This window comes from Siniperca chuatsi, linkage group LG24 (genome assembly GCF_020085105.1).
Source record: "Siniperca chuatsi isolate FFG_IHB_CAS linkage group LG24, ASM2008510v1, whole genome shotgun sequence".
Classification (NCBI taxonomy): domain Eukaryota; kingdom Metazoa; phylum Chordata; class Actinopteri; order Centrarchiformes; family Sinipercidae; genus Siniperca; species Siniperca chuatsi.
This window is the reverse complement of record NC_058065.1, coordinates 14,039,784-14,059,030: the sequence shown is the minus strand read 5'-3', so window position 1 is coordinate 14,059,030 and position 19,247 is coordinate 14,039,784. Positions and strand designations below refer to the sequence as shown.

The window sequence follows — 19,247 nt, the reverse complement described above, 5'->3', positions numbered from 1 at the left end:
GAAAAAATAGTGTCTAAAAAGATAAGGAATCTATCACTAAGGCAAGCATCCATAACAGCAACGTGTGCAGCCAACTCTTGAAGAAATCACTTTTTCCATCACACCCACCCAGCAAAAGATACGGCATCATTAAAAACGGTTGAGCGGTTTCAAAAGCATGGCAAGAGCGGTTTGATAAGATGCAGAATGTGCCATCAAAGTATTTCTTTGATGACATTTTGGCGAGGCTGCAAACTAAGTGCTGCAATATGATACAGTAGCCGCGGAGCTTTAAACACATCCAGCACGACATTTGAACTGCACACAGGCACTTGTTTGGATGCATCAGATTGCATTATAGGACTGCTTGTTCGGATTCTAGGGATTTCCCAATGGTATGGGCCCTCGCTAGAAAGGCCTTTAGGGTGTTTTTGATGATAAATGATTTGACAGTCCAGCCAAAAAAACAAATACCACAATTGCTTACAATATTCTATTCTGGTCCTAGGGTGAAATAACAACTCATTTTTGAAACCAGCGTATTTTGTTATATATTTCATAGGCCTTCAACTGTTATTACGAAAATACACTGAGCTGTACAGTCTGCAGCTCACTAATAACATGAGCCCTAAACCTCATTTTTGTCCACTGAAAAGCACAAATGGCTGAGCAGTAAAGAAATGATAAGTCTGGTAGCACAGCAAAAGATGCTCAGACAACACTATGTTTGTGTTTGCATGTGTACGCAGGTATATATAGCACACTGGCCATGTACACTAACATGCTATGTCAGCCAGTGTGCATTTACAAATCTTTCAACAGAGTATTTTCTGCACTCTTTCCCCTACGGAGTATAAATAACAGCTATTGTCTCTCACAGTAAATCCAATGACCACTAAAAGCCTGTTTTCTGTTGTTCAGCTATAAGTGGGCTGCAAACAAAGCCCCTCGCCCAGTGCAGGAACAAGTGCACTCTACTCACTCCAGGGAGGCAAGGTGTGTGTGTGTGTTTGTGTAAAATATAGCAACATCCATTCCCAAAGAGCCATTTAAAACCACCTTTCTTCCAACTGTGGACAGCGTGCGAGGCTGCCAAGAACTTGTCAGGACAAGGAGGGGAAGCACTTAAAAAAGTTCCCTCGACTAATTCGCGGGATAGAGGAGTGACTGTGAGACAATGGGAGGCTGACAGCTGAGCGGCACTTGATAAAGGGGTAAACTGCAGTATGGTTGAAACGGGTTGTTCAAAGAAATGTCAGGTAACTATGAGGGGAACACAGAACTTCTAATTTAGCAAAAGAAACAATTACACTTAAGAGTGCTCTAAAGTAGCCGTGTGAAGAATAAGACACAAGTGACTCACTTAAAGTGTGGGAGCACTTTTTTAAAAACATCTGCAATTAATTTGAATTGTTTGTTAAATGTATTTATTTAATCTGCCGATTATTTTCTCCATTAATTGATTGTTTGGTCTATAAATCATCAGAAAACATTGAAAAATGCCCATCATGATATTCTAAAGCACAAGGTGACGTCATCAAATGTCTTGTTTTGTCCAAACCCCTAAATATTTCATTTATTATAATGTAAGACCAAGTAAAGCAGCGCATTCTCACATTTGAGAACCTGGAGGCATTAAATATTTGACATTTTTGTTAAAAATGTCTCAACTAATAATCGATTATTAAAATAGCTGCCGATTAGTTTTCTTTCGACTAATCAGTTAATCGACTAATCGTTGCAGCTCCAGTAGCAATTGATAAGTGAAATTAACAACAAGCTATATATATATATATAGATATATATATATCTATATATATATATAGGAACGAATAGGAACAAATAAATAGGGATAAAATAATATTAAAATGGCTGAATTGGAAACAAAAAGAAAGGCAAACTAGAGTAGAAATTCTGCTGCAGGTAGAAATTCTGCTGCTTTCACTTTAGTGCAAATATTCACTTCTCCATGTGGAGAAAGTTCGTCTTTACCGAACACCTGGAGGCCAACCAGACTCATGTTTTTAAGCCTTTCTGGGTCAATGTAAATGCAACCATTAAAGAAAGAATGGGATATACCGTTCCAAACAACTGTGCTGTAATGCACCTAGCAAACACTGAGGAAGCTATACAGGAAAGAGACAGATACCTGACAAAATTTTACTTGCAGGCAGCATTAAAAGCTGTAACAGTTAACTGGTGTCAAAACTGATCCTTCAGGGAAAGAGCAGTGGCTTAATTACTGTCATTACTGATTTGACTATGCCAGACGAAGATTTGTTAGATCTTGCTGGGAGCTATTAGTACAGTGTGCACATCTTTTGTTTGATTCTTGCCTTCTGTTTGCTTTTTGATCCAGCACCTGTAGATGTTTTTTTGATGCGCGTACTCGACACCCTGTTTGTCTAAATTACTGTTCAAATTATTTCGATGGAAAGTCGACCTATCTTTTGAGAAGAAAATATTTTTGACAGAAATTGGGAAAAGGGGATCATTTACATTGAAACAAATTACAGAACAAGTAACTTAACCGCTTAAATATGGCATAACTGGACAGGAGAATGTATATATAAATCTGAGGACCCTGTGAAAACATATTTAAAAAATGTATTACAATTAGAGTATTAAAAAAGAATAATACATTTCAGATGTAAGTTTGGTCAGAGGAGTGACACAAACACTAGTGTCTCCTTTCCACATCAGCAGCATTCACAAACATCCCGCGGTGCAGCTAGATTTAATGTTAAGCGCAGAGCACTTGAGTATTGTCCTCTGTGAAAACTCACAAGCACCAATATGCACATGCACACACACACACACATATTCTATATATTGTAAAGCTTTAACCACATAAAGCAGAGTTTATACCTAAGCAGGCCTGCATTCTGGGTCACGCAAACCATTTCTATAAGAACTGGACATACAGCAACAGTGAGCGTTAAAACTAGACACCCCCACTTGTTTATGTAGAAGAAGAACTTTTGTAGTTCCACCATGTAACAGTCACTGAGCCATCGTTTCTGGTGAGTCAGGAAGTTGGACCTCTCCGTCTTACCTGGCTTGTTTTAGTCCCTGGTCCACAGCTGGCCACTGGTGGTGAGTTAGTATTGGAGTCTTCTTCTATGGTGGTGACAATTACTTCTTTAATCTCCTCTAGAGTCTCGCAAACCTCAAGCACCTGCAACACTTCATCTCCCGCCTCCATTACCGTTGGCGACTGCATCCCGAAATCCTCAACCACCAAACTTTACCTCAGTCCAGCTCGCACAAACATCGTCTCTGTACTCAGCCACTGCTTTCCTTCCCCAGATGCATCCCACAGTGTGTGTGTGTGTGTGTGTGTGTGTCTTTGACCTCCCTGACTCTCTCCTGATCTGTATCCCAGCCCTGCTTTATCCGTCTTTATATAGAAATCTCTCCCATCATGCCTCAGGAGGCACTGTATGGGAGAGAGCCCTCACTTGCCACATAATGTAAGGGATTTATGGTGACAGGCAGAGAGCGAGGGAGCGCAGAGAGCAGGAGAGTTGGGGGGAGACGATCACATGGGATGTCCTGACAGCGGCAGGGATAGAGGGGGGGATAAAAGGATGGATGGATATATGGAGATGGAGAGGAGGGAGGGAAAGAGGAGTGGAGGAGTACAATACATTCACTTTTAAGTAAGAGTAAACAAAATAACACACCAATTAGGTGCCATCGCTATACTCCAAAAGATGTATTTCTCCCATCCTCCTCCTTACTCTCTCACTCTCTCTCCTCCCTCCTTCTATTTTTTCAGTCTTTCCCTCAAGGCATCCTCTCATTCTCCTCCTCATTCTCTGCTCGTCTCTTGCCTCAGCGCCACTCTCTGTCCATTGCTTCTGACCCAGTGAGCACTGTGGTGTCGCTGTGCTGCCACTGGCAAGGCTGCATGTGTGTTAATGTGTGTGTGTGTGTGTGTGTGTGTGTGTGTGTGTGTGTGTGCGCATGTCGGGAAGGTAAGACAAACCCTGTTCATCCAACCAGCTGATCTACAGTAGAACACAACAACCTGACAGTGTGTCTTAAAATGATAAGTACGGCGATGTTCTATATTTTTCTTATTGTCAACAAATCTCATTAAAAGACCAAAACCAACAGTGAATGTATCTACTATTAAGTATTGTGTTTGTATCAAAGCCTGATATATCTTATTCCACTGTGCCAAAGAGCTCCATTGTCGTCCAAAAAATATTAAAAACACATTAATGAGCCACACTGTTGCACTGGGTGACATGTTCCTTCATTACCATGAACACACTCAATCCCACTTACACCGTCCTGCTGCCACAAATACTCACTAGAGCACCAAATTTAACTATAAATCCGCAGCTGAAAAAGATCTTTTTTTTTTTAAATATGAAAGAATATATTTGTAACCCATTTATAAAGGTTTAGAGATTAAAGATTTTGAAGTATTGAGTGGTGGACTAATGGGTGGTTGGCTTTGATCTTTTCGTGGGATTTGTTAACAATAAGAAAAATATAGAATACCACCAGCCTAATCCTTAAAGTCCTGTTACATCAGCTTTTAAAACCGACCCAGTGCGGTGAAGTCAATTCATTCCAGTGGAATAGCAAATTTGCACCTTTGACCAATAGCAAGCCATCTTGACAGTGCTGACCTCTGAAGGAACAGTTAGCTGGAGAGTGCAAAATGGAGGAAGCTATCATAGCTTATTAGCTATTATTTAACCTCCTCTTTCAGAGTATCCACTGCTCCACAAAAGAGGAATGCTTTGCAGACAGTTATGAGACAGGAGTCAATGGTACGAATACGACTTTTGAATCAACGGTGTGATCTTATTGTCGCTTTGGTGACCAACTGAACAATTAGCTCTGAGAACTTTTGTCTGGGGGAGCTATTGTGACTAGCTAGCACTAGCATGTTCCTGGCTGATAAGCGTGTTAGCCGTTAGCTCATCAGTTGCAGGAGTTCACCAACTAGCCCTGCGAGTAGTTGCTAAGTCACCAAGCCTCTAGAACCACATATTTCGTGAAGACGCGCAGATTCATTTTGCTGTGCCATTTTGCAATGATGACAAGTGATCTTTTCAAATCACAATGTCATATAGGATATTACTACTGTCTACCACCTCTTTGATGTAAAAAAAAAAGCCCTAAAATACTAAAGCGAAGCCAGAAACCTGGGAAAAATTCTGTAAGTGTGCTGACCTTACCTCCAGTCTTTAGCCACAAAGTTCATCTCCGGGTGCTAATAAACTTATCCAATGGGCGCTCTGGTAGCCTAGGGGTGAAGGCAACGACCATGAACCCCAACATCCACTATTCGAGTCTGTTTGTTGCATGTCATTCCCCATCTCTCGACTCACTAGTAAAGGCATAAAAAAATGCCTAAAAAAAAAAAAAACCTACTCCCCAAAAAAACACCTTCTCCAAATTTACTGTGAAAAAGACTATCTTTCTTTCTCTCTCCTGCTTTGCCCACCCACAGAGCCTACAGCCTTGCCAGCTTACGACAAGCACAGACACACACACAAAGCACCGGGATAACCATGAAGCTCCGCAGGATTCTGTCTCACAGGGGACTGAGCCAGGAAGCACTCACCACAGGGAAGAGATCCCAAACATGAACGCAAGAGCCCGACATGGCTGCCTGCGCGCCCCACGGAGTCCGGGGCGGCAGAGATACCTGTGCCGTGGTCTGCCAAGGAATGCCACGAGTGGTGCTGCTGTTACCATACCGAGGTCCGGATCGAGTCAGCGAGCAGCTGAGATCACAAAGCAGCTGAGTTTAATTGGGTTGAATGATTTGAGCTGTAGGGAAGGTGAAACGGCGGGAGGTTGAGGGTGCAACTTTGAAGAACTGGCTAGTTCAGCATTTTGTTTAATTTAGCGGACACCGCAGTCAAAGCATGACAATGGTTTTCTTTTACTCTACTTTTAAGTTGCCACTTTAGTGTTGTTGGAAACAGCATCAGTATGTTTGTGGTAAGCACTGATAGAGGAAAGATGGCTGAATTTAGATAAAAGAAGAAGGCACATAACAAGAACTCTGTGTGACGATATCATAAGCTGTTAAATGTCTTAAATTTGGAAGTAAGCTACAAGGGTTGTGCAATCATATGTCGGCCATGCAAATCGGACAAGTTTAAGTGCATTTTGAGCCAAACTGTCTTTCACTATTTCCTTGCCAGGAACCACCTGTTCCCTGCACAAATTAACATAAACATCCAAAAATAAACCCAGCACCACTTTCTCTCCATCTGTTGGGATAGGAAGGTGCTAATTCTCAAAGAATGCTTTATGGTTTAAACATATCACATTTCTCCTGTTTGACACCTCATACAATGCCACTCCACATCACACTCCTAAGCTGCAAAGCTGGCATGTTACATTGACCTGAGCTACTCCAATCCACCTCTCACTATCCACTCCAATATCCAGTTTCGTACAACAATAACAGCAGGATAAATTGACCCAATTACTCACATGATTTAGTGTCAGTCCACCTACAGAATGTCCATACCTCAGTCCAGGCTATACTCACCTCCATTGTCCTTTACAAACACCCAGCCAGCAGAATACAGCAGAGGCGAACTTTCTGCAGACATCTACTGATACAACTCGTTCCCACCTAAAGATTTTACTGCTGAACGAGCACTTAAAGTGTATTTTTCACTTTCACACATTAACATACAGCCTGGAGCTTTGGCCTGCCTCCTGAAATTGGTGCAACCTGCTGAAAGTGTTCTGTTCAAACATATCAAACAATCTTAGGTAACATAAATATGATCAACCTCATTTAGATGCAGCGTTGAAATGCCATTGCAGATACAAAAAGTGTGTAGAATTGTAAGGAATGCTTTGCATTTTGAGAAATACACTTATTCGCTTTCTTGACAAGAGTGAGATGACTAGATTGATACCACTCTCCTGTCTGTTCACAAAATATGAAGCTGGTTAGCCTAGCTTAGCATGAAGACTGTAAACAGGAGGAAACAGCTATCCTGACAGAGCTGAAGGTAACAGATCCACCTACTAGCACACCTCTAAAGCTAAATAATTAATATATTATATCACATTTGTTTAATCTGTACCAAAAAAAGTGTAAAAACAAAGTAACTTCTGATACAACGTGTTAATTAGAAAGCTTTAGAGGTGCTGGCAGGTGGACTTTGTTATTTTGTTTCCCCCTGCTTCCAGTCTTCATGCTGCTGGATCCAGCTTCATATAAGTATAAACTGTAAACGTATTTCCCTAAATGTTGAAATATTCCTATAAATGTGGCTCAGTTTCTTTGATATGTCTTCGGCCTCTTGTGAATACTTGCTGCCAAGTAAAAAAAAATTACACATATAAACACCACCTCTTGACAGCGGGAAAATCCTCTAAACAATTTTCTGGCTGGTTTGGTGTTAATTTCACATCTCCAGTCGTGTTTTACGACACATTTACATGTAAAGCAAGCCCTCTTATTTTATAATCCCTGTGATGAGGCATCACAGACACATCCCAGCCATGAGAAACTTTTGTGCTGGATTGTGAGGACATCCCTGCCCGGAGCAATGTGCTGCTCTGTCAGCCAAGGCTCTGATTAAGTCCCAGCAGTGGAGTAATGAGCGCAGCGCCGCACAGTTAGACTGAGACAAGACTGACGCACACAGAAACAAAACATTCACATACAAGAGCATATGCGAGACGGCAGACCAGAGCGCACATGTACACACAGACACACAAGGATTTGTGCTGAGCCTCTCTCTCAGTAGAATTGGTGGCCCTGATTACTCAAAGTAAAGCCAAACACTCCCTGCCCTGTCAGCAGCACGACTGCAGGCCACAGCATGAATAAGACATGAAGAGCAAGATACTAAGGATGGCTGTGCTCTGTGGCAAATCCTGTCATGTTAAAATTAGACACACTATGCAGACAAAAAAAAAAAAACACAGTCACACGTACACGACACACGGGCACTGCTAACGAGTCTTGCCACAAGGGAAAGTGAGTGCCAAGTAGGTCAGTAAATGATGGTGAACGTCGGAGCGTCTGCGTGCGTTTGTATTTGTCATCTTTTCCCTTCAGCGGGTTAAGCCGAACACTTGATGAAGGCCACTGTGCCAAACAGTTGTTTGGCGAAAAGAGCGGGTCAGAGTTGGGTAAGCCAAGCCTGTCTGTGTGCTAAATTCTCAATCTCTTTTTTCATTAAATGCATTTGACTCTTGCCAGCAGCAAGTGTTGAAATTCGTGCTTTCAAAGCATGGTGGAAGAAGAAACTGCACACATTTCACACTTTCACAAGATCATCTTAGTTATCTGAAAGCACCTGGACTGGTCTAAACTATAAACTGTAAAGCTATAGAACAGATGGAAAGCCCAAAACTATGTTTGACTTCTTCGAGCATATACACACAGATAAAGGACACTGTGCAACTCCAAACCATGAGATCAAATCCAGAAACAAAACAACTGAATACAAAGCTGAGCAGAAGTTTCGAGTGTCATTAAGTCTTGAGGGAAGAAAGACCGTATTCTACACTGGTTAGGAGTTGCTGAATTTTCAATGGGAAGCATTGTGAGTTGCCCTCACAGGTCAGGTTTGCCATTTTGAAAATTCCACACTGTCATTTAAACACTGCCCAGGTTTTAGTCTTCCAATGTTGGACTTCCACAGTTACACTGCTTAAGTATGCTGATGTATAATGTACGAGAAAAATATTAGGGATGCACCCATCCAACTTTTTCTTTCACGATACCTCAACTCAGGGTATCTGCCACTACAGAGTACCGTTCTGATAACAGTGCTCCTTTTTCCCCAAATCTAAAATCTGTATACTTGGAACTTATTGGAGCCATTTTAATGTAAGGTAACATGAAGCCAGGGAGTGATGTGGCACTAAAAACTGACTGAATGAATGTAATTGGTATTACTAGATCTGTATTGGCGGCGATACCGATGTAGTGTATTGGATTGGTTACCTTGAGAGGCAGCTGGATTCGCGAGATCATGCGAGAATCCATCTTGCCAGGCTTCAAGTTACGCGCTTGTGGCCGAACCACAGTGGTTCGGACCAATCAGCGTCCTATGCAGAAATACTGGCAGCTACGGGCGCGCCAGCTTATTGGATTGGTGCATCCTTGAAAAATATATTGATTAGGGCTGGGGTCAGTGGTGTGTCTGTCTGATCATGTACTGTATGAGACAGTCCCAAACAGGGCTAGGCTGCTTTAAATCCAATAAGAAACAGGCTGGTGATGTACTGTATATTGTTAAGACTGCCATAAGCTGTGCCAACAAACACGGGAAATACCACAAACTACGTTTACCACCTGTAGCATCACCATCCAATAGCGCACGCAAAGTGCGCAAAGTTATACACACAAGATTGATGTTTGTTTTTGTATAATTTATTCATTTAAATTAATTTTCTGGTGGCAGATCATACCATTCTTGGTCATTTTTCAGATTCTGAGTCCACAACTAAGTTTAATGGAACTGTTAAACTTGGCAGATGACTTAATATCCTGATTTATATCATGACAAAATGTTTTGCCCAGCCTTAAAAACTTCTCATAATGACTTATGGTTATTTTAAAAATTGTCCAATTAGGCTTTAGTCAACCATTTGGGAAGAAACTCTTAGTAGTTTGCACTTCTCTTTCATTAAGGATCATAAAAATTAATCGTGTTTTGGCTCAACAACACCACACAAAACTTAAAATAACAAATTGGCTATTACTAATTTTCTTTCACCGTGATTGTTTTTGGACCAAGAACTCCTGTATTCCTCAAGTGCTACCAGGAATTTCAGGTCTTAACATGCCAACTTGCAGCCAACCTGCCCAGCTAACATTGCTATCTGATCGACCTATGTTTTAATTGTTCTGCATTTTATCTCACTCCAAGAAACATAATCACATGACACATAAATTTCGTCATCAAAAGACCTCATCAAGAGGAACCAGAAATGTCTATTTGGCCAACCAATGGCCAAACCTACACATCCTGATGGTGAGGCCTATATTTTCAGCAAATATTGGAGTTATTATTTAAATTGTATAAGCAAAATATTTGATTTTTGATAAACAATTTCCTACCTTATATTTCTCTTTTATCAAATAATCCATCACATAATCCATTTTTTGAGCTTGCAATCACTGACATCAATGTCAGCATGATTTCTGAGAGTTTGAATTTTGACAGTCAAAAACAGCTACGCTGCTGTTTTGGCTTGGTCTGGTCCATTTTGGCGGGGGCCACTGAAGCCACCTCTACACCTCGCACTGGAACGTATCATCAATTGACCCACTCCCTGCAGTGAAATACAGCGTTTGCCTCTGACAAAAGGGATAAATCAAAGTTGTAATGACCAGAGAAGCAGCCTGCTGTATCCATATCCTGTTGCAGATATTTGTCAGTGATAGTGTTCCTGAAAGTGACAGCCCAGACCTCGCCAAAAGTGGACTGGCCCTTCTGGCTTTTGCCCTCAAATACCAGATGGCCTGTCCCAGCCCAGGCTGATAAACATAATCATCATTCCAACTCATTTTGACTAGTGACTGATAAATCTCCTGTGCTCTAAATCCCTTACAAATCAGACTAGCAGAGTTACACTATCTTGTATTAGAGGCATCCATAAAGCGACTTGTGAAAACAGTGTTCAGTAATGGTGGGTAATTCTGCTTAAAAGGGCCAATGTACAGAAATTGTGAGGTGATTCTTTATGTGAAATCATGTGAAAGAGGCTTCTGGAGTGGTTTGGTAATGCAGGATTGCGTTTAAGTGACCGTGCAGTGTTTACAGATTGCACATGGTGCTGTGTTCAGCCCTACCTGGACCTGCTCACCCCGAACAGCCGAGTCGCCCAGCAGCGGTTCTGCAGGCGGCGTGTTAATTGTTACTGACTTTTCTGAGCGGCTGTCTTTACTGCGGGACTTGTGGCGGTCCCGGCTTCGCTCCCTGTAAAACAAAGAAAAAAATCACGGTCAGTCTAATACGGATGTTGCCGTAAAGAACTACTAGTACACATGCTTGGAAACAAATGTTATCTATGAAGTTCAATTTACTCATCACAAGGAGTACTGTGAAAACTAGGGCTGCAACTGATTAATCTGCCAATTATCTTTCTGGTTCATCGATTAGTCATTTAGTCAATACAATATCAGACCAACAGTCCAAAACCCAAAGATATTCAGTTTACCATAGTAGAAAACAGCAAAAAATATACACATTTAAGAAGCTGAAAGCAGAGATTTTTGGGGGATTTTGGCATTAAAAATGACTTAAACAATGAATCGATTACTGAAATTGTTGCAGATTAATTTTCTCTCAATCGACTAACCGTCTCAGCTCTAGAGAAAACAGTTGTATAACGTCTTCTGTGGCTCAAAGTAAAAAAATAACCTTGGGTCATCAGGGTTATTAAGGGTCTGATGAAAGAAGCTGTTGTGTTGCATTATGGGAAATGTAGGATCCAATGTTTCTGCCACTTGACCCATACTAGTAACTAAAGTCAGCATATCTTAGCCTCTGCTGCTTTGATTTTAAACCGAACTTGTTTTAATCTGTCAACTGTGGGTCTCTAAACTTTACTGTCTTTGCACGTTGTTTCATCTTTCCCTTCCAAACAGAACGCAGTGTAATCCATGATAACTGTAAAGACCCTGGCCTTTGACTTTTTCCTTGCTTTTTGATTTGTCCTATTTTACAGCAAAAAAGAGCTTAGCGGAGAACAAAGAAGGCACAGAGACAAGCATGCTGAAGGAGACACACAGTTACATATATGAACATACTGTACATACAAAGAAAGCGGTGAAAGCAGTCAGCTGCTGTTTGAGTCAGATAAGACCAGAGCAGCTCTGTGTGTGAAGGCAGAGAAATTAAACTGCGCTTTGTTTCAGTCTCCGTCTAATTTCCGATGACTGAACGAGTATAAAGCCTGTGTGAATTCTGCCCCACATAAACCCCTCCCTCTACATCCTTCCTCACTATATCCAACCCCCACCGCAACCCCCAAATCACTGCATCACTCGCTGTGTCCCTAACATATGAGCTCCATTAGCCAGACTGACCCCCTGCACTTACAGCCCTAATCCTGTATAGAGCGTGAACGGCGGGTCTCCACATGCTCCGCCCAGCATCACCATCGCCACATGGCACAGTGCCCACTCTGCAGATCCATTACCGCAGAAAAGCTCAACAGCACCAGTTAATCCCTCATCTTTCACCTTCCCGCTCTGGCGTCTCTCTCATTCAGTCTGAGCACGCTGCAACAGCTCTCAATACCTGGGAAATACAATTGCTGTCATACGAATTAAACTTGAGGTATTTTGCTGCATTAGACCTCAAAAAAGTATTTTTGTGTAACCAGTTTTGCAGCATTTTGATGTTGCTGCTGTCTCTAAGCATGTTGTTTCATGGTAATCACTTCTTTTGTATGAGCGACATTAGAACAGAAGTGTAACAAATCAAATTTTCACAGCGCTCTCTCCATTAAGACACTGTTTAAAGCTGCATTAACAGATTTCTTTGGCCACTTGTGTTTATTTACACATCCAGGAAATACAGAGCAACATTAGCATCAATTTGGAGCCGGGTCTCTGGCCACCTGACAAATGTAAGTCCAATATTCACTCTTCTTTTAGCTTTGGTCTGGTCTCCACAAACTCCTGAGAGAAAGACAGAAAGTTTGGATAATGAAAGTGTGACACAGCTAAATAAGATCTGGTGCTCATAGATAATAGCCTTATACTGAACTATAAATGGCAAACACAAAACTCGAGTGACCCTTGTAAACTACTCTCTCACACAATAGCAATTCATAACCATAATGTACAGGATATCCTGCCTGCAGGGGTAATGGAGGAATCAGTATGATTGACAGCAGTGGCAATGTTACAGTCTAATAGAGTTGCATTGGATCCAAGTGTTAAGGGTGTTAACCACTCTGCTTTCCGCCTTTATTCTTATACTTCCTATTGACTGTGGACAAGATTTCCTCCAGAAAATCACAACAGCAACTAATGTTTCAAATCTGCACACAGTAATTTTCAGTAGCCTGCAGCAACTTCTTTCACTAACAGAGTGACTGACATATTCTTATCTAATAAATCCAGGCGATTAGGAGGTTGATGTAAGCCTTTAAATATATTACAGCTATCATTAGTACTTTAAATATTATCATGGCTATCGTCCTCACTGTACTGGTTATTCCAGTGGGAGTGATCAGTCAAAGGATGTCACTGATTCTGATTATTAATTGGGGAGGAGTGCTGTAGGAGAGGGAACGGGGAGGAGGCTGGGAGGAGCAGCAGGACTCATAAAGCAGTGATCCTACTTCAAAGTCATCAGCAGAATAATAAGCAGCTCTGGGGGGAAAGTATAGGAAAGGTAACAGCCAAAGTACGCAAAGAGCAGAGAGTAGCAGAAGGTTTTTGGTTGCATTTCAGGGTCTATCAGACGTTTGGTGGATTTATCCCATTCCTGTGGATAGCCAGGCTAATGTGACAAAAAGAAAGAGGTCATGTTAAGATACTTCAGCAACAATGGAGGTTTTTTTAAGCCTGTCCAAAACCAAAAACACAAGAGCAAAACTGTAAGGAATGGTTTAAACAGTGTGTTTATCTGCTCTAACTCTTTGTGGGGTTACAGGTAATGTGAAAAACTAAACAAAAACATTAACATAGCACATCCACTTTGTTGTATTTCCACACTGTGTGGAAGCTGGTCCTGGATGCTGACCTACTGTATGAAAAAGTTATCATAGTTCATAGTTATAGACTGACTAGCTCTACACTGAATTACAAGAATAATGCTAGTTCTTTATTTCCGTGTCTTGGGCTTAGTGAACCGCCAATTTCTCCACTCAATGGACCTCAACGGACCTGAAGGCAAAGCAGCCAGTGTTTACATCTCTACACCTTTTTTTTTCGTCACTGACAATGCGAAATTTACTGGGAAACAAATTACTGTAATATAGCTACTCTTCTCCATCTACACACACATTTTTCTCAGTGCAAAGCAATCTGGCAAATGTAGGAAATCAGTTACTGAATGAGAATTAAGTAAAGCAAGTTGAAGGAAAGTAAGAAAACTCCTGGAACAAATTACAATCTTACTAATCTTACATGTAAGGGCAGTTTTCCTTTCCTAGCTTTAGGCATGGGTGTAATGGTGGCATGAAATATTATTTCTTTGTTAGACAACAGCATAGAGCAGTGGTTCCAAACCTGGTGTCCCAAGATAAGACAGAACGGTCACAAAATGATTAAAGGAATGCCATTTACATTTATTTACTTGGAAGATACAATCTAAGCCATAAGAATGAGAACAAATATTGTGCTTTTCATCAAGTGAATGACTGATACTTTCACCTGTTCAGGCCTCTTCTCTAAAAATCCTTCAAATTAAACTATCGGAGAGGGAAAAATCACGGCGAAAAATCTGGCGAGACTACAAATTTGTAAGAAAAAGATGCAAAGATGATGTGTGTTAGAAAAATTGCACAACTGTGAACAACAAGCATTCTTTATTGAAATGTGCAATTGTGGATGCACACAGACAAGAAATACAGAGGCGGGCAGACCTGTGGGCAGCCAGGGAGTGGTTTGAACAGATCAGCCTCTGTCTACCAGCCCCTCCCCTCCCCCAGCCTGTTTTCTCATTCCCCCTCCAGCAAGCTTCTGGGGTGATCGCACTGTGTGGAAACCTCACTCCCAACACACACACACACACACACACACACACACACACACACACACACACACACACACACACACCTTCCCCCCTTTCCCACATCCTCTTCCTGCCTCATTAGCATGCAGCCGGCTCGTTGGTATTCCAACAGCATGCTGTGCTATGATTTGATTAATGGAATTTGACTTCCAGTGTGGATCCCTGAAACGGGTATGGCTTTTTGGAACAGTGAGGATGCGAGGGGAGGGAGGAGAGGTCCTGTGGGGGCAGAGATGCCTGGCGAGCAGGGGCAGAGTCCTGCCAATTAGGCTATGGAAGGCAGCACTGTTTCCCTCTAACACCTGAGGATGAGTGTGGCTATGATCGCATTCTCCACCTCACACAGAGGGAGAGCGGCTATTGAAAAAGGAGAGCCAACAAGCATGGCACGCCAAACTGTCTGTGGACCAATTTGTTCTCTCTATGGCTGGCAGGGCAACCCACACACCTGTGTGACACAGAGCTTTGTGTCAGTGCAGCCGTCTGAGCCAAGGCACTGGCGTATGGCTCGGCCGCAGCCAAATAGGTAGAATCATGAAGCCAAATAAAAACTGACCATCATCTCAAACCCATAAACACGGTATAAAGCAAGGGAGGGAGGATGAGAGCAAGCAATCAAGAAATCAAGTGCTGTGTGTGAAAAGAGCTTTCAAACTTCTTGGGCGTGATAAGTGTTACTTTAAAGTGACTGATAAGCTCCACCAAATATAGTCCCCACTGTAGCACGTGCAGTCTGGTGTTGACCCAGGGCGGGTTGGAGGGGCACTGGGTGTGATAAGCGGCCCTGTGGCCTGGCTGCTCCAGAAGATAACACGACAGTAAAGGAGACACATTGCAGTGACAACTTAGGGTCGGGTCATGCTAGAAAAGAAGTGTTTGTTTTTTTTTGTTTTGTTTTTTTACGACGTGTTGTCTGAATGTCGGAAATCAAAAGTGTTTATAGCTGTTCCAAACGTTCTCACTCATCTCTGCGCGAAGTGGGTGTGAATGTTGGATCATCGGATTCGGAAACTTACAGAAATTGTCAAACACAGCCCCTCCCCCAATTCCAACGTTGTAAAAGTGTGCGGAGAGGGGGTTTCCAAAGCTTTTTGATCATCCCACATGCATTTTTGATGAAGAATATTGGTGCCTTAACACATTCCCACTATCGATGTATTTTAAGCCTAATAGTATTATATAATACTACAGCCTAAAAGATTTTTCTTCCAATCTTTGAGTGACGGTGCAGCGAGAGGACAGGCTCTGTATTGAGAGATTCAACAGTTTTGTCAATGATCATCAGTAGTCAGAGTGTTCTTCTGTGAAGTTAATTTAGATTCTCAGGAGCCATGATTGGTGCTTATTCAGCACATTGCAGACAAGTCCCCTGGATTGAGACCACTACTAAAAGTTACCCCTCCTGTATACGTCTTCACATTTTATTATCACAGTATTTATTCAGACTAATGAAGCCAGTAAAAATCTAAACATTTTTACGGTCAACTTACAAATCTATAAAAAATATATATAAAACGTCTCCTTTAAGAGGAGTATCATCCAGGAACCTCCAAATGGTATTGTGACTGTGAATGAATTAGTTTAAATGACTCACTCAGTCCCGTGCAAAGACTGCGTGCTGCCCTATAATTGGAGTTAGACCAATCAAAAGAACCAATTTTCCACATGAGCAGCTGCTAATATGAGATTTGCAATTTTAGAATCATTTAAATACTCAAAATTGACAGAGTGAAGGAGCCAAGCTTTGGGAAAATCACAAATTTGCCTCAAGGGGCTTTACAATCTGTACAGCATACAACACCCTCGATTCGGATAAGGAAACCCCCACCCCCCACAAATAACCTTGTAATGGGGGGAAAAATTGAAGAAACTTCAGGAAGAGCAACAGAGGAGGGATCCCTCTCTCAGGACGCACAGACTTGCAATAGATGTCATGTGAGTATGAGGCTGGTACACAATTATGGCAGAGATGCAAAAAATTGACATACAGCATCTTTTTTTTTTGTTATTTATTACACTATAATCACTTTTGCAGGTAGAAAAAATAAAAATCACAATTACTGGTCTGAATTTAAAACCAAATTCTTCGGATTTACCCAGTAAGAACCATTTAAAAACGTGCAAGCTAATTTGAATGTCAATGATAAATGCACTGCACCAAAGAATATAGAAAAAAAACAACAACATGGCTTTCTACTTCCAAGAAGTCATGTGGTAATGGAATATTACGACCAAGAAGTGAAAATCATATTAATGCCCTTTCCTCGCAGTTAATTGCGCATCTCTGGATTCAGCCTAAATACAATAACAATGTATTGGCATCACTGTAATACCCACAATTATCGAGTTCTCTCTTGGGTATTAGTGTTTTGCTCTAGTGCAACTGAGCATGGTCAGAAAGGAATAAAAAGAATAACTACATGCATATAAAAAAAAAAATCAGTGTCCTCAGCATGGTTTGTCTTAGCGTTTGGCAGGAGGTCCATGGGACAGAGTTGCTACTCTGCCATCACTGAAGAGCCAGGGGAATTGTTTGTGGAAGTTTCTTGGACACCAGTTAAGGATTGTTTGACACAGGAGGGGGGCAAAAAGCCAGCTATGAGAGGAAACAACTCCAAAAACCCAGCACCGTCTGTCAATGAAAACCTAAGCCAATCCCATTCCATTTTTCTATTATATTCTGAAAAATTATGTTTAAGACTGACTCACAAATATGCATATATACAAATACACAATGGCACAATAATGTTACTGTGTGTGATTACTTGTATGGGTGCACGCACACAAGTAGCGAACACACTGCATCTGTTCCCGGCATCAGTGTAATTAGACAACAGTGATCCAGAACTGCCTCACGCGTGGTACCCCTCAGCGTAAAAAGATTACCTTCAGACAACGATGGCGAGGGGTTTCAAAGGCAACAATTTCTGTTTTTTGAATATCAAATTAGGGGCCAGCCGGTGGCTTTGGCACAGTCACGGTAGGAGCGGAGGAGCAGAGGAGCGGAAAAGGCGCTTGGCAGGGATGCTCATATGTTCCTTTCCAATTTGCTGTCACTCACTTGAAAGGCTGCCGAAACAGTAAAGAAGCAGGGGATAGGAGCTCCCATCACCACCACCACCATTACCCACTTCCAAACCACCAACCTCTGCCCCCTTTGATTCCAAACAAAGTGAGACCACTTTTGCCCTGCGTAACTTTGAGCTACAAGGGCACATTCCTGCCCAGGGGAATGCGAGTGAGTGGGGAACAAGTGATACGCCTGCGCCTACCCATCCTCAGAGAGTAGCCAGGAATCCATTTGGAGGGGGTGGGGGGTAAAGAGGAGAGGTCAAGAACGAACGAGAAAGTGGCAGCTGCTGCATTCATATCACGACGGAACCCATGGGAGCAAAAGGGTGGGAGCGAGGGTATGATGAGGAAAAGGAGAGGAAAAAGATAAAGAGGACAAGAGCGAGGAGGATAAAGAGTGAAGGGGAACGAGGCAGTGACAGAAAGTGGCCGACGACATGAGACACAAAGTCCTTTAAACGGCAACAGGTGTCAAGAACCGAGAGAGATATATGGCGAATAAGCAGGAGGGGGCCGTCATTGACAAGGGAGGGGCTGTTGTGGAACAGGAGCCTCCTCTCCGATGTCCTCCTCTCATCTCCTCCCAGGCACTCAACGTATCCGCTGAGCCATCAGTCAGTCAGGCCTCTTCAGCACCTGTCTCCTGCAGCGTTCCTGAGGCCTGTCAACCACAGTCATTTCACTGCTGACAGACTAATGCGCCTACACAAGCTGTGGGCTCCACACATGCCGGCCCAGAGAGGAAGCTAGGGATACATGAGAGGTGGGATCATGGAGGTGGACAGAGGCACGGAGGGTTGACGTGAAGGGAAAGGAAGGTTGGGGAAGTAGAAATCCAGGGATAAGAAAGGGAATAAAGATAAACTGACAAAAAGTTGCAATAGATTCTGTCAATTAGTTGTATGATTAAGTTGGTTAGTCTATAAAATGTGCATAATGGAATACTGGAATAATGAAAAGAAAATACAACATTTCAAGAATTTTTTAAGATATCTCCAAATAAGAGATTACATATGTAAATATTTAACAACCTTTGAGAATGAAACATCAGTTATAAAACAACATCTACTAATTTGATCCTATCTGTAAGACTTGCTGCCCCCTCCTTCTTCAGACAGCTTTAGACTGGAATAGAAAGAAGAACTTTATGCCCCTATTTCTCATGACGTCCAATGCTAGACACCGTTCAATTCGAACCTACACAAAATCTATATGGATGTTTCTCCCATATGTGACAGAAGCCAGTCCTCAGACACAACTCCAGGCCATATTGTAGTTTATCCATGTTTTCTAAAATGGAACTCTTTTAACATTTTTGACATTACAAAGTTGCAAAGTGGGAAGAGCGATTTCAGCTCCCATTCATTTTTCCCCACAGACAATGTTACGTGACTGACAGTTGGAGCACTTCTTCGGCTTGGATGCACACGAAACTCTCCCCGCTGAATCATCAGTACAAAATATGTACAACTATGATTATTA

The 19,247-nt window shown here is 42.0% G+C and overlaps 1 protein-coding gene across 7 annotated transcripts in view; it reads right to left on the bottom strand.

Moving 5' to 3' along the window:
* The window catches only part of LOC122872260 (vang-like protein 1), a 54,300-nt gene that overhangs the window by 23,984 nt on the left and 11,069 nt on the right, over positions 1-19,247 (bottom strand). For 6 of the 7 annotated variants that reach the window (XM_044188237.1, XM_044188233.1, XM_044188239.1 and 3 more), the window contains one exon: positions 10,793-10,919. In XM_044188237.1, the coding sequence (XP_044044172.1) occupies positions 10,793-10,919 (127 nt within the window). Of the gene's footprint in view, positions 1-3,034; positions 3,246-10,792; positions 10,920-19,247 lie in introns of those variants that run through there. The other variant, XM_044188238.1, reaches the window with a different exon arrangement.